The 11,955-nt window shown below is 34.6% G+C and overlaps 3 protein-coding genes across 3 annotated transcripts; all 3 read right to left on the minus strand.

The window, feature by feature from the left end:
• Positions 1–292: 292 nt before the first annotated feature.
• On the minus strand, positions 293–1,681 carry LOC126890049 (uncharacterized). Its single transcript, XM_050658877.1, has one exon. It carries the CDS (start codon positions 1,598–1,600, stop codon positions 821–823), a length of 780 nt encoding a protein of 259 aa, XP_050514834.1. The 5' UTR covers positions 1,601–1,681; the 3' UTR covers positions 293–820.
• A 4,325-nt stretch (positions 1,682–6,006) lies between these two features.
• Positions 6,007–11,219, minus strand: LOC126889395 (uncharacterized). The gene is made up of 2 exons (XM_050657656.1): positions 11,080–11,219; positions 6,007–7,336 (listed from the first exon to the last, which is right to left on the minus strand). Exon 2 carries the CDS (start codon positions 7,334–7,336, stop codon positions 6,737–6,739), a length of 600 nt encoding a protein of 199 aa, XP_050513613.1. The 5' UTR covers positions 11,080–11,219; the 3' UTR covers positions 6,007–6,736.
• On the minus strand, positions 7,351–11,070 carry LOC126889430 (uncharacterized). Its single transcript, XM_050657736.1, has 4 exons — positions 10,933–11,070; positions 9,477–10,467; positions 8,308–9,281; positions 7,351–8,229 (listed from the first exon to the last, which is right to left on the minus strand). The coding sequence occupies exons 1-4, from the start codon at positions 11,068–11,070 to the stop codon at positions 7,351–7,353; spliced, it is 2,982 nt and encodes a 993-aa protein (XP_050513693.1).
• Positions 11,220–11,955: the final 736 nt, after the last annotated feature.

Genomic DNA, 11,955 nt, shown 5'->3' on the forward strand with positions numbered 1-11,955 from the left:
ATTTCGTAATCTTTTTTCGGATCTAATACGATCGGTGTGGGAGGTTGAAACGAGAATATGTTATTCGTGCTGTTTACTCTCAACAACTGCGACATGATGACTGATTCAGGTCAAGAGATTAATAGGTTTATATACAGTAAAAAAACAAATTTATTCACATTTTTTTTATTTGTTCTAAAGCAAGTTTACATAAATGACAAGATGCTTGAGAACCGGGTGGGCCATCACAATGAGTCCTCCAATCAGGTCTGTTGTAATGCACGAAGCAGGGAAGTAGTATCTGCAAGTTAAATTCTTGTCGATATTCCCCAGGCAATTTATGCCATATATATAACAATTCTATAGGTTCTACAGTTCGTATAATATAATCTAGCGGTATTAATTTTAGTTCTTCTTCACTGAATCCTTCAAAACGTTTTTTGTGAAACATATGGTCCAGAAGCAGTTCCATGCCTTTAATATGCTCCATTATATAAAAACTTTAGGCATAAATGTCCACAAATGATTTGATTGTAGGTTTGATACTGATGGTTATTATAGAAAATTTTTGTATGTGTACCTAGATATTTAACAAGTTCTTTGGTCGGCTTCAAATTACCAAATGAATCGAAATACTCTACGTCGTTGTTTATCTTTCTATATGCTACCCAATGTGTTCCGCTGTGTGATGATGCATCTAGATTAACTATTGCGCATTCACGTTTTCGAGGACCGTGTCTAGGCAGAGTGTCATTCATGAAAACACCTCGAAAATGTGGGATTTTAAGTGTTTTCGCGTAATGCGCAATCTCTAAGTCGTACAGCGGACGATTGGGTAGCTTTATTGGAAGTTTTTTTTCAGATACAAACCGAATCCGCCTCTTGGTTTCTTACGCAAGTACAGACCTGAGCCGATGTGTTCCATCGCCTTATTATGGCGCATATCCTCTTCCAATTTCTTTTGGGCGTTCTTTGCGTCAACCACAGTCTTCGCCACCCCTGCTGCACCACCGGCTAAAGCCCCCAATGCAGAAAGACCTGCAAATAGGGGTATGAGGGGTAGGAAACCTCCAGATTTTAGTGGCAACACTCGTGGAAGATCAACTGTTTTTCGTCCACCAAGTTTTTTAATTACCGATTTTGCTATTCGTACAGCTGTCAAAGCAGTATCTCTTAACGATGCTCCTCTCTTCATGGACTTTGCAATTTTAGGTACCACATCCCGATTGAAAGAATAACGTCCCTTTCTTCCACGACGACGAGGACATCCCATTCCCAACTTTCTTTTCGTTTTCATTCCACCGGTTACAAGTAAAGCAGCACTTTTTTCGCCAAAGCTAGCGTCCTTAGACTTGAATCGCTCCCAAGCCCTATCTTCCAATTCTTTATCGGCCTTGTGACGTTCTTCGAGAGATGTATGATGCGAATAAGCGATATCGTGTTGTTTACAAGCTGCGTCTAAAGGATTAATTCCCGGATCTCCGCGTGCAAGACGTTTTTTTAGTTTTGTTCCAGGTCCACAATACTGATAACCAGGAATATGAAGCTCAACTGGAAGTTTATTAATTAGAGAGTTCAAAAGACCTTCCCCTTTGAACACCAACATTGGACTGATGGTCATGCATTTGGTGACATTGGTAATATATTGTTCATATTTTTACTATGTTTAACACACGATGAGAGTCATTCAACAAGAGCAGACGTTACCAATTGATAATCTGGATATTGTACAGAAAGCAACCAACAGTAAACATGGAAAATTATTACCAAACTCATTCAGAGCCATTATTTGTGGTCCAAGTGGATGTGGAAAAACTAACGCCATGCTATCACTTTTATTTAGTCCAAATGGCGTCAAGTTTAAAAATGTCTATGTTTATTCAAAATCCCTCTTTCAACCGAAATACCAACTATTGCGAGATGCATTAGCGCAAGTCAAAGGTGTAGGGTATTTTCCATTTAAAGACAATGAAGAAATTATTGATCCCAACAAAGCTCAACCAAACTCTGTGTTTTTATTTGACGATGTCGCATGTGATGGCCAACACAAGATTCGTGAGTATTATTCCATGTGCAGACATAAAGATATCGATGCGGCTTACTTATGCCAAACATATTCAAAAATACCTAAGCAGCTAATAAGAGACAATTGTAACATGATTGTGCTGTTCAAGCAAGACGAGATAAATTTGAAACATATATTTGATGAACACGTATCGCCAGACATGTCATTTGATGAATTTAAAAAAATGTGTTCAGAATGTTGGAGAGATAGGTATGGTACTGTGGTAATTATGAAAGATTTTGCTCTCAACAATGGACGATATCGCAAAGGATTTGATAAATATATAAAATTGTAAGGTGTTTGTTTAGTCGCCAGCAAAATGCCAGATGATACGGTCGCCATTGCCCTTCGCAAGAAGAAAGTTACCGAATTGGCTAGATCAATTCGCAAAAAATATTTGGCATTGAAGTTAGGTAGAACAGAGCAAGATGAGTCACTAAATAAACTTTTTAAACCAATATCGAAGCCTCTCAAGGATATTGCTCAATCATCAAAAACGTTACATCATACTATCACTAACAAGTTTGGACATGTTAAAAAAGAAGAGGTGAAAAAGGAGGAGGATGAGGATGTATTTCTTGATGCACCCGAGGCACCTGATGAAAACATTCAAGAGCCAATCTCCGGTTCTAACGAGATTCCGATGGACGCCACAGACGAATATATCGACCACTATCCTCCAATAAGTCACAAGTACATAAAAGAATATTTGATAAAAGACGATAAAATCGATAAAAACTATGGTCCATTTTACGATAGTATTAGTGGCTGGATATTGGGAAAACGTCGAATAAACTTTGACAAAGACAATGGAGACATAGTAATAATTCGAGAACGGGATTTTGAAGAACGTAGGTTAAGTGGTACGCCAGGCCTATATCACCTTTTATTTTATGCCAACCCAAACCCAGAACAGTATAATGATGAGGATTTACAAAAGTATAAAACACTGCTGATTAACACAGAGATTCATCTGGATACCTTAGGACGCCTTAAAGGTTCCAGCGGAGAAAAATATCATTCTATTATTAAACCTCTATTCAAACCATCTGATGCAACAATGAAAAAGCATGCAACTCGATCACAAAAAGAACTCGACCACAGAACGAAAACAGCTCGGTCAGCATCTTCATCTACGGTCAAAGGAACGGGGTTGGATGACTCTCGTTTAACATACAACGCTGCACCCTTAGAGTATATTTATTGGGATGACGTCAATGAGTTAGTTGATCGTCTTAAACTCTTGGTGGCTTCGAAAGACGCCGGCAACACATCTCACGACAACGAAATCGTGGCTATCATCAATGAACTAAAAGAAGCCAATATAATAGAGTAACTGAGAATGATGGCATCATTTCCATTATGAGTGTCGACAAATTCGGTCATCACTCTCGTAACAGTATCACCCAAAAGGCAGTACGAGTTACATTTCCACATACTCCTGCCGGAAACATTAATGCCGAAAATGTGAAAATTTGTAATGTTAAGGACCCATCAGAATATAGTGATGCTGCAACGAAAAAATACGTTGATAATCTAATAAATGAGATGCGTAGCGTATACTTTCCAATAATTAAAGCCCATGATGCGATATTAGATCAAAAATCCATTAATATAAAAGATTTAACAATCGGACTAAACGAAGTAAGAAAAGAAGTTCCACTGCTCGAGCAAAAGCTACAAAAAATAATCGCAGATGCTATGAATACACTAAAAAAGGATACGGAGAACAATATAAATAAGTTGTTGCAACAAAAAACTAATGATATACAGGATTTAGCCGTCGGACTAAACGAAGTACAAAAAGAAATTCATAAAACCACAGTTCCACATTTAGCGATCGAACTAAATCAAGTAAGAGAAGAGCTTCATAAAACCACAGTTCCACTTCTCGAGCAAAAATTGAAAAAAATAATCAAAGATGATGTGAATACACTAAAAAAGGATGCGGATAAAAGCATAAAAGAAGCTGCAGAAACACTTGCAAACCATACGATGCACGATATGAAGATGGAACAGAGGTTAAAACAAGTGGAGCAAACATTACAGGATATAGTACGTAATATTGATCTATTGCGCACACATGTTGTAGATGTAGATGCTGGAAGTCGTTAATAAGAAAATGTCTACAGAAAAGAAACAGGTGGTGAACGAATTGCATAAACCAGCACGAAAAATCTATCCTCGTCGACGAACAATAATCAAAGGAATCGATGACTTGTGGCAAATGGATTTGGCCGAAATGCGTCCTTACGCACACCAAAATAAAAATTTTAAACTAATACTAGTCGTAATTGATTGTTTTTCAAAATATGTGTGGACACGCCCTCTAAAGACCAAGACTGGCGAGGAAATTACTCAAGCATTTTCGGATATTCTCGCCCATACTCGACGACTTCCGAAGAACCTCCAATCCGATCAGGGAACAGAATTTTATAACAGAAAATTTCAAAATTTAATGAAAAAACACGAAATTAATCATTACAGCACCTACACGATTAAAAAAGCCGCCATTTGTGAAAGAGTCATTAGAACGTTAAAAGCAAAGTTGTACAAGTATTTCAGTTTACATGGATCATACAAATGGTTAGAAGCTCTACCTGTAATTACCGAGGAATACAACAATACAAGGCACAGTAAAACGGGATACAAACCATCTCAGGTCAACAAATCCAACGAAAAAGCTATTTTAAACAAGAGTTATAGTCATTTAAAAATTGCTGGTCCAAGAAAATATAAAATTGGTGACATTGTGCGTGTCTCAAAGACAAAACATTTATTTGAAAAGGCCTACACGCCCAATTGGACGACGGAATTATTTAAAATTGTAAAAGTTAAGATAACAAATCCTATAACGTATTTGCTTGAAGACATGCACGGTATACCGATTAGCGGGGGGTTTTACGAAGAAGAATTACAGAAAACATTAAACCCTGACATTTACTTGGTTGAAAAAGTACTTAGACGAAAAGGCAATAAGATGTATGTGAAATGGCTCGGTATGGACAGCAAACATAACAGCTGGATTAACGTTAATGACGTAGTTTAGGAGGATCTATCTTTTAATCCGCCGCGTAGCAATACATTTTTTGCAAAGAGGTTGTTTTTACCACAAGGAGTAGGGGAATATAAAAGAACTCATGCTTCAGTATCAATGTCAGTACAAGTGAACATGAGCTCTCAAGATAGTGGGTATTCTTCAGGTGGCTCTCAAGATAGTGGGTATTCCTCAGGTGGTTGTGAATTTAGCATCGATATGCCTAGCAACGAAGACTATAATCAAGAATTAGATAGAGCTTTGGAAAATTATGAGGCTGCCGCCAAATCAGAAGTTTTCTACCTGCTTGCAACAAAATACACGTTATCGGGCTATGAAGTACAATGTGGTATAAGCCCTGCAAGATCATTTTCGCCTGCAGTGATTTTATCTCAGCAATATAAACCAACCAGAATATCACTCAGCGCATACGAATGGTATTCCTTTATTTCAATCATTACACAACAACTAATTGATTTTTTCCAATCAACTGATGACCTCATGCACCCAACTTTTCCATGCGAAGAATACTGCACTGTTACCCCGATAGTTTACGATGATTGTAAATTCATTATTGTTAAGAAGCATGGTGTGGAGTACTATATGGATGAAGAAGAAGTGAAGCAAATTGTTGAACTTAACACTAGTGTGCTATCGCCTCGTATGCAGTTGTTAGAAAATTTGAACTTTTGTGAATATTATTATAATGTTTTAGATTTTTGTAAAAATGCTGCAGATAGTTTAAACCCCTTGCAAATATTGTATGCTTTTTGTTCTATAATGTCAGATGATATGACAAACAATGCTCTTAGGGAGTTCATTTATTTTTATAAAATTAGGGTAATTAATGATTTGAATAAATAAAAAAAAAATATCAATTTAGAGTTTTTATTTTACCATAATATATCTATATTACAAACTATTTTACAATATATATACAAGAAAGAGAGAGATAGCACGTGGATATTGTTATGCGTTTAGTACAAAAGAGAGATAGTAGCTTATGAACATAATTCGTCTCAAAAATCAATTTTTATATATTTGCAATTTGTAGTTTTAATTCTCTTAGACAATTTACTTAGGATTGTATTCGCTATTTTTTGTAAATTGGGGGGAATCCATAGGGAGCCCCGCATCTTCGACACCCGCATGACATCACTTTTTCACAGTTCTTCACAATTTGTAGTTTTAATTCTCTTATACAATTTACGTTTAAACTGAATCGTATTTGCTTGGGAATCTTAAAATTCGCGGTACATCCTTGCTTGCTGTACCATCGTTCAATACCAATCACATCTTGAGGGAGAGGATGTTGCTCTCCACTTGGAAGCGTAAATGTCTTTGTATTAGCATCAACTACATCCCAATAAATTTTATTGGCTGCTATTTGTTGCAGATTAGCGGGGGTCCATAGGTCTGGTGTAACACATCTGTGAGACATTTCAACGTTCTTCTGCAATAAAAATCTATTCTAAAATACTGTAATGTCCCAATGGTAGGGTTCTAAAACTATTTGGAATTAAATATCTTTTATCGTCATAAGGACTTAGCGCAATTTTTGTTTGTTCTATACTATAGACGTTATGGCTATATGACCGAATGGAGTGTTGAGTAGCAGTTTGTTCCTTAAAAAAGAATCAATATTACTGCCTACTTCAGACTTCTGGTTCAGAATCATCAAACCTGTTATTTCTAGGCATTTCATGTAATGCATTAACGCAAGACTCGTAATCTTTTAAATCGAATAAAACTTGAGTAAAGCAACTATTGCACCAATAATATGGTTGCTGATATACGCATTCAACGATATCATCAGCATCATAAACTTCGTGAGTATGGTCGTAACGCACCAGTAAAAATTTATTTAAGGTCTCATGAGCATTTTTGAATGCAAAAAAACATGATTTACATACGTTTAGGCGATGCTGCTTAAGATAATATCCATTAGCCCATACACAATAACTGGAGTGTTCATCTTCAAATATACTCCCCCAATCTGACTTTCCTAATACGACATTTCTTAAATGTGACGGTATGTGTTTAGAGCAAGCAATAAATTCTATTCCTTTATATGAAGGAATAGGATCATTTTTAGCACTGCTTATCATCGTTTCCCATTTATATAAAGGAAATTTTTTTAATATTATTTTTGTTAATGTCCACGGCAAGGGGGACTGCTCGATGAAATATGATGCTGATACTGTTGTTTCACAGATTTTTTTGATAGACAGGTCGGTCAATGATGGAACATTCATCTACAAAAAAAAATCTATTCTAAAATACTGTAATGTCCCAATGGTAGGGTTCTAAAACTATTTGGAATTAAATATCTTTTATCGTCATAAGGACTTAGCGCAATTTTTGTTTGTTCTATACTATAGACGTTATGGCTATATGACCGAATGGAGTGTTGAGTAGCAGTTTGTTCCTTAAAATCATTTAAACAGTTTACATAATCATCGAATTTTATAACATTTTTTACTATATTATATTTAGTCCCTTTTGCTTTTTTAGTGATTCGACCAGATTGAACTTTAAAAGTATACATTTTTGATCGTAATCCCACAAATTTTGTCATAATTTCTCCTTTATTTTCATCTTTCATTACTCCTAAAACTTTTTTATTTACGCGAGGAATATTATAGATATTATCTACAGCGTAATCGGATGTATCAAATTTTGATAGATCTTGTTTTATTACTTCCTCATATGCATCATGACAGTACAGTTCATAAATAAAGCTATCGGTATCCATATACATTAAATTACATTTATCTGAGCCCAATTTTGGAAGCATATAGTCGTAATGAAATTGGTACATACATAATTTTGATATATCTAAAACAGTCATGCCAATGTATAAGGGTTTATTAAAAACTAGATCTGATTTAATCAGTTCTATAGCTACTAAATTTTCATTAAATATCTTTCTGCTATGAAACCTGGCACTAGAAATTAAATTTTTAGCACCATATCGCCCATTCCATGATCTGACTAGTTTTACTATTCTATGTTTCCTTATATTCTCCATAGTCTTTCCAAATACACTATTATTGGCCAATTTGTATAAATTTCTTCCAAAATCGTTCGTAGCTGCAGCTCTAAGTCGAGTATTTAATTCTATGTAGGGTCGCAGCCACGCAGACTGCTTAAATTTCAAAATTTTATGAATCTTTTTTAAAACTAACCCATTAGCCAGCATTTGTTTTAAATTTCTATAATGAACGATATATTCTTTTTTATTATAAAGTGTTGTCATTAGTTTAGTATGATTTGAACCCAAAGCTTTGCGGTGTTCGGCAGCGAATGGAAAATCTGAGTGCAGATCATGTAATTGGCGAGGATAGTCCAAGTCAACTTGTAACATGTACCCTACGGGAGAGTCATCAGGTACAGACATAACATCAATGTCTTTGGCATCCATCCATTCGAACCCTCCGTAGGGTAAGGGTTCTCCCATAGCCCACCCATATAAATTATTGACATCAAAATACATTAAGTATTTTGAGGGCTGTGCGGGGTCATAATTAGACATGTACTTATTATTGGCCTCCGACATTCTACCGCTACATACTGAAATTCCTCCACGAATTGCTTTCTCCATAAATAGTATCATGTCAACGTCACGCAATAACTCGAGGTTACACCCCACGTATTTCAACATACAATCCCAAGAATAACCGGGCATTGTGTAGTACCAGGCTGGATCTAACCCATAAGTAATAAAACATTTTTTGCGGAAAGTTTCAAAAACATCTGCTAAAAGCACAATATCGGTTTTTAAGTACAAATCTGAATATTGACCTAAATTTTCAATGTTAAAGGTATCCCAAACTATTTTAGCATGAGCATACTTCTCATCTGTAAGATTCGTATCGTTTAGCTTATTATAAAATGCCTCTATTGGAGGTAAATCGGTAATGTTTAATTTTTCCCAAGAATCAATAAAATCATAGCAAAATACCCCTTTTTTAGTTATTAATTTAAATTCATCGTCACTTAACCTGCTAAATTCTCGCTTGCAAATTTTAAAGTCATTTTTATTTAATGTTGAGACCAATTCATCTAAAGAGGCTCCTAAAAATCTTAATGAATCAATAAATCGAAATTTTATATTAGTAACAGCATCGTTAAGTGTAAATGAAATGTATTTTTCTTTATTGACTGGAAGTAGACTAATATCTCCTTTTTTGCTTAACTCTGAAATTATAAAATGACTGTCGTAGCCACTCATATTGTGAAAAATAACTGGGACGACAAACAATTTTTTGAAATTTAAATTACAGGCTTGGTGGGCGAAATTTCTGAACTCCCCCGTAAAATGGTCGTGGTCTTTAACAATGATATCTGTAGGAGAAAAACATTTTTCGCATATGTGACACCTTGTGGCTTTACTGGTACTCGGGTTTTCCTGCATTGGTATAATTTTCTTAATTTTCGAATGAATACTTTGAGCTAAATTTGGTAATTCATTAGCAAACCACTCCATGCAGTCAATGCCTCTATAACTCTTAAAAAAAGACAACTTTTCATCATAGCTACATTTTACATAGTATCCAGCACTATACGGAATATGTTTTTGATATTTTTTAGTACAACAGGATGTTTGGAGGTCTGTAACTTTTTCTAACATGCACTCAAAATCTGCATATATGACAAATGGCGTTGTTTGTTTATAAGTATAATTTTTAAAACTAACAGCATCATATTTAGGAAAAGACATTTTACAATTATTCATATCTGCACACATTTTTTCATGTTCCGACAATTTCCCTTCAGTTGAAAAATAATTTAAGCATCTATTGCAAAGAAATAATTTGGCCTTTCTTTTATTTAATTGACCAGCAACTAATTTAGACATATCCGTAATGTGGCAGTAGTGGTACTTAATTTCTGAATTATCATTATCCACTGGAGGTGCTTCATAATCGTTTAATTTAGGAAAATAGTGATTCTGAATTAAAAGAAGATTTACATGTTTGGCAACGACTGTTTTAGTTAATCTAGCTGGATATACTGTGAAAAATGACTTTTCATTATTTTCTATTAATTCTAAAGCAAATACATTGACTGATATATTATTTAATTTTTCAAATTTTGAAATTTGATGTAACGGCATTGGTGCCTCTAGGTCTTCTGTTTTTAGTACTGTACTGTACCATGGGTATGAGGATGGGAGTTCTTTATGTGCTTTAGCTGGATAGAGGGCACTAACTATTGCCCAATAAAAACATGCTTGATCAGAATTTTTTACATTAATACAAGCACGCTTTTTTTGAATACTCTCAGGAAGTTTAATATACGAGGAACCATTTCCAATTTCATATCGATTAATATTTACTTCTAAAGATACAATTCTATTTAATGCAAAACCGGAGTCCCTTTCCTGAAACTCGGATAATTTAAGATTTATTTTATCTTTAACATTCTCAAAAAACCACCGCTCTGTATCGGTAGATACGTCTAGTACAGCATTTTTTGTATTAAAATATTTAAAATTTACAATTTCCTCCTCCCCCGATTTTTTAATAAATTCTCCACAAAAACAAACATTAACTTTAACAACTTTATCTGCTTTTAAAATTTTTCTGATTTTATTTTTAAAAATAATATAACAATCATTTAGGAAATGTGCTAAGTCCTTATGCCATAAATTAACTATAACTCCAGTTTTAATTCGACTTTTAAACGCGGAAACTACATTTTCCCATTTAACTCTATGTTTTAGTTTGTTGTCTAGCCCCATACCGACATGTCTATTGAAAATAATCTGTTTAAAATGTTTAAAATGTCCTACATGCGTTTGCAGTTTTCTAATTGTACCTATAGGCAAAGTGCGTTTTTTTATTACTTTATTACAAGTTTTGATTTGTTTCGTTAAGCGTTTCACCCAAATTTCTTTGTCTTTAGCTGTGAATTTATCAAAAACTATCTTTCTGATTCTTTTGATGAATAACAGTAAATTTTTACATTGTTTAACAATATCCATATTGCTTACCTCTCTCTTTCAGTATTTTCGCTTAGATAATTTTAAATGATGTCATGGGCTGGTACTGTTGGCCGCAGTCCACCAGGCCGTGATAAACTATCGAATACTTCCCGCTCGAAAACTCCTCAATGACGGGGCTGTAGGTATCTGTGACTCTAGGCGGTAGAAACACCACCTCTTCCCCCAAATCTAACAGAACAGCTTGCCCAAACTTTGTCTTCACAATTTTGGCTCCCGTAATGGGTACTGGAATGTCGATCGGTAATTCTTTGAGTTTCTTCACGGGTTTCCTCGCTACGACAGATGAGGCATTAATTTTTGATAAATCCATCTGAAATGAAGGAGTGATATAAATAACCAAGCAAAAAACATTGAGTTGTATTCAAAATCAAAACACGAAAAGATTTAACAAAGAATAATTACGAAGAATGACGAATAATTGACATTCAGCATGCTAACATTAAGTCTTTTTTGTTTGTAGACAATCAGATGTCGAAATAATAACTATCATCTGGAATAAAGGGATAAATAGCAGAGTAGAAAACATTAATTAAAAAAATCAAAGAAAAACAGAACAGATTTAACAAAGAATAATTACGAGAAAATAAAAAAGAATAATTGCCATGCTGGCATGAAGTCTTGTAGACAATCAGGTGCTAAAATAATAAATCTCATCTGGAATAAAGGAATTTTATAAATAGCTAACCAAAAAACCGAACAGATTTAACAACGAATAATTACGAGAAAATAAAAAAATAATTGTCATGCTAGCATGTCTTTTTTGTAGACAATCAGGTGCTAAAATAATAAATCTCATCTGAAATGAAGGAATTTTATAAATAGCTGACCAAAAACTTGAAAAAACCGAACAGATTTAACAAAGAA

The sequence above is a fragment of the Diabrotica virgifera genome, chromosome 8 (genome assembly GCF_917563875.1).
Source record: "Diabrotica virgifera virgifera chromosome 8, PGI_DIABVI_V3a".
Lineage (NCBI taxonomy): Eukaryota > Metazoa > Arthropoda > Insecta > Coleoptera > Chrysomelidae > Diabrotica > Diabrotica virgifera.

What these genes read in the sequence shown, in the direction of transcription:
- LOC126890049 (XM_050658877.1), bottom strand. Translation starts at nt 1,600, where the DNA reads ATGACCATCAGTCCAATGTTGGTGTTCAAAGGGGAAGGTCTTTTGAAC.
- LOC126889395 (XM_050657656.1), bottom strand. Translation starts at nt 7,336, where the DNA reads ATGAATGTTCCATCATTGACCGACCTGTCTATCAAAAAAATCTGTGAA.
- LOC126889430 (XM_050657736.1), bottom strand. Translation starts at nt 11,070, where the DNA reads ATGGATATTGTTAAACAATGTAAAAATTTACTGTTATTCATCAAAAGA. An exon ending in AAATCAAAACTTGTAATAAA is followed by an intron (nt 10,468 to 10,932) that starts GTAATAAAAAAA and finishes TCCGAGTTTCAG; the next exon opens with GAAAGGGACTCCGGTTTTGC. An exon ending in GCAGGAAAACCCGAGTACCA is followed by an intron (nt 9,282 to 9,476) that starts GTAAAGCCACAA and finishes TTATAATTTCAG; the next exon opens with AGTTAAGCAAAAAAGGAGAT.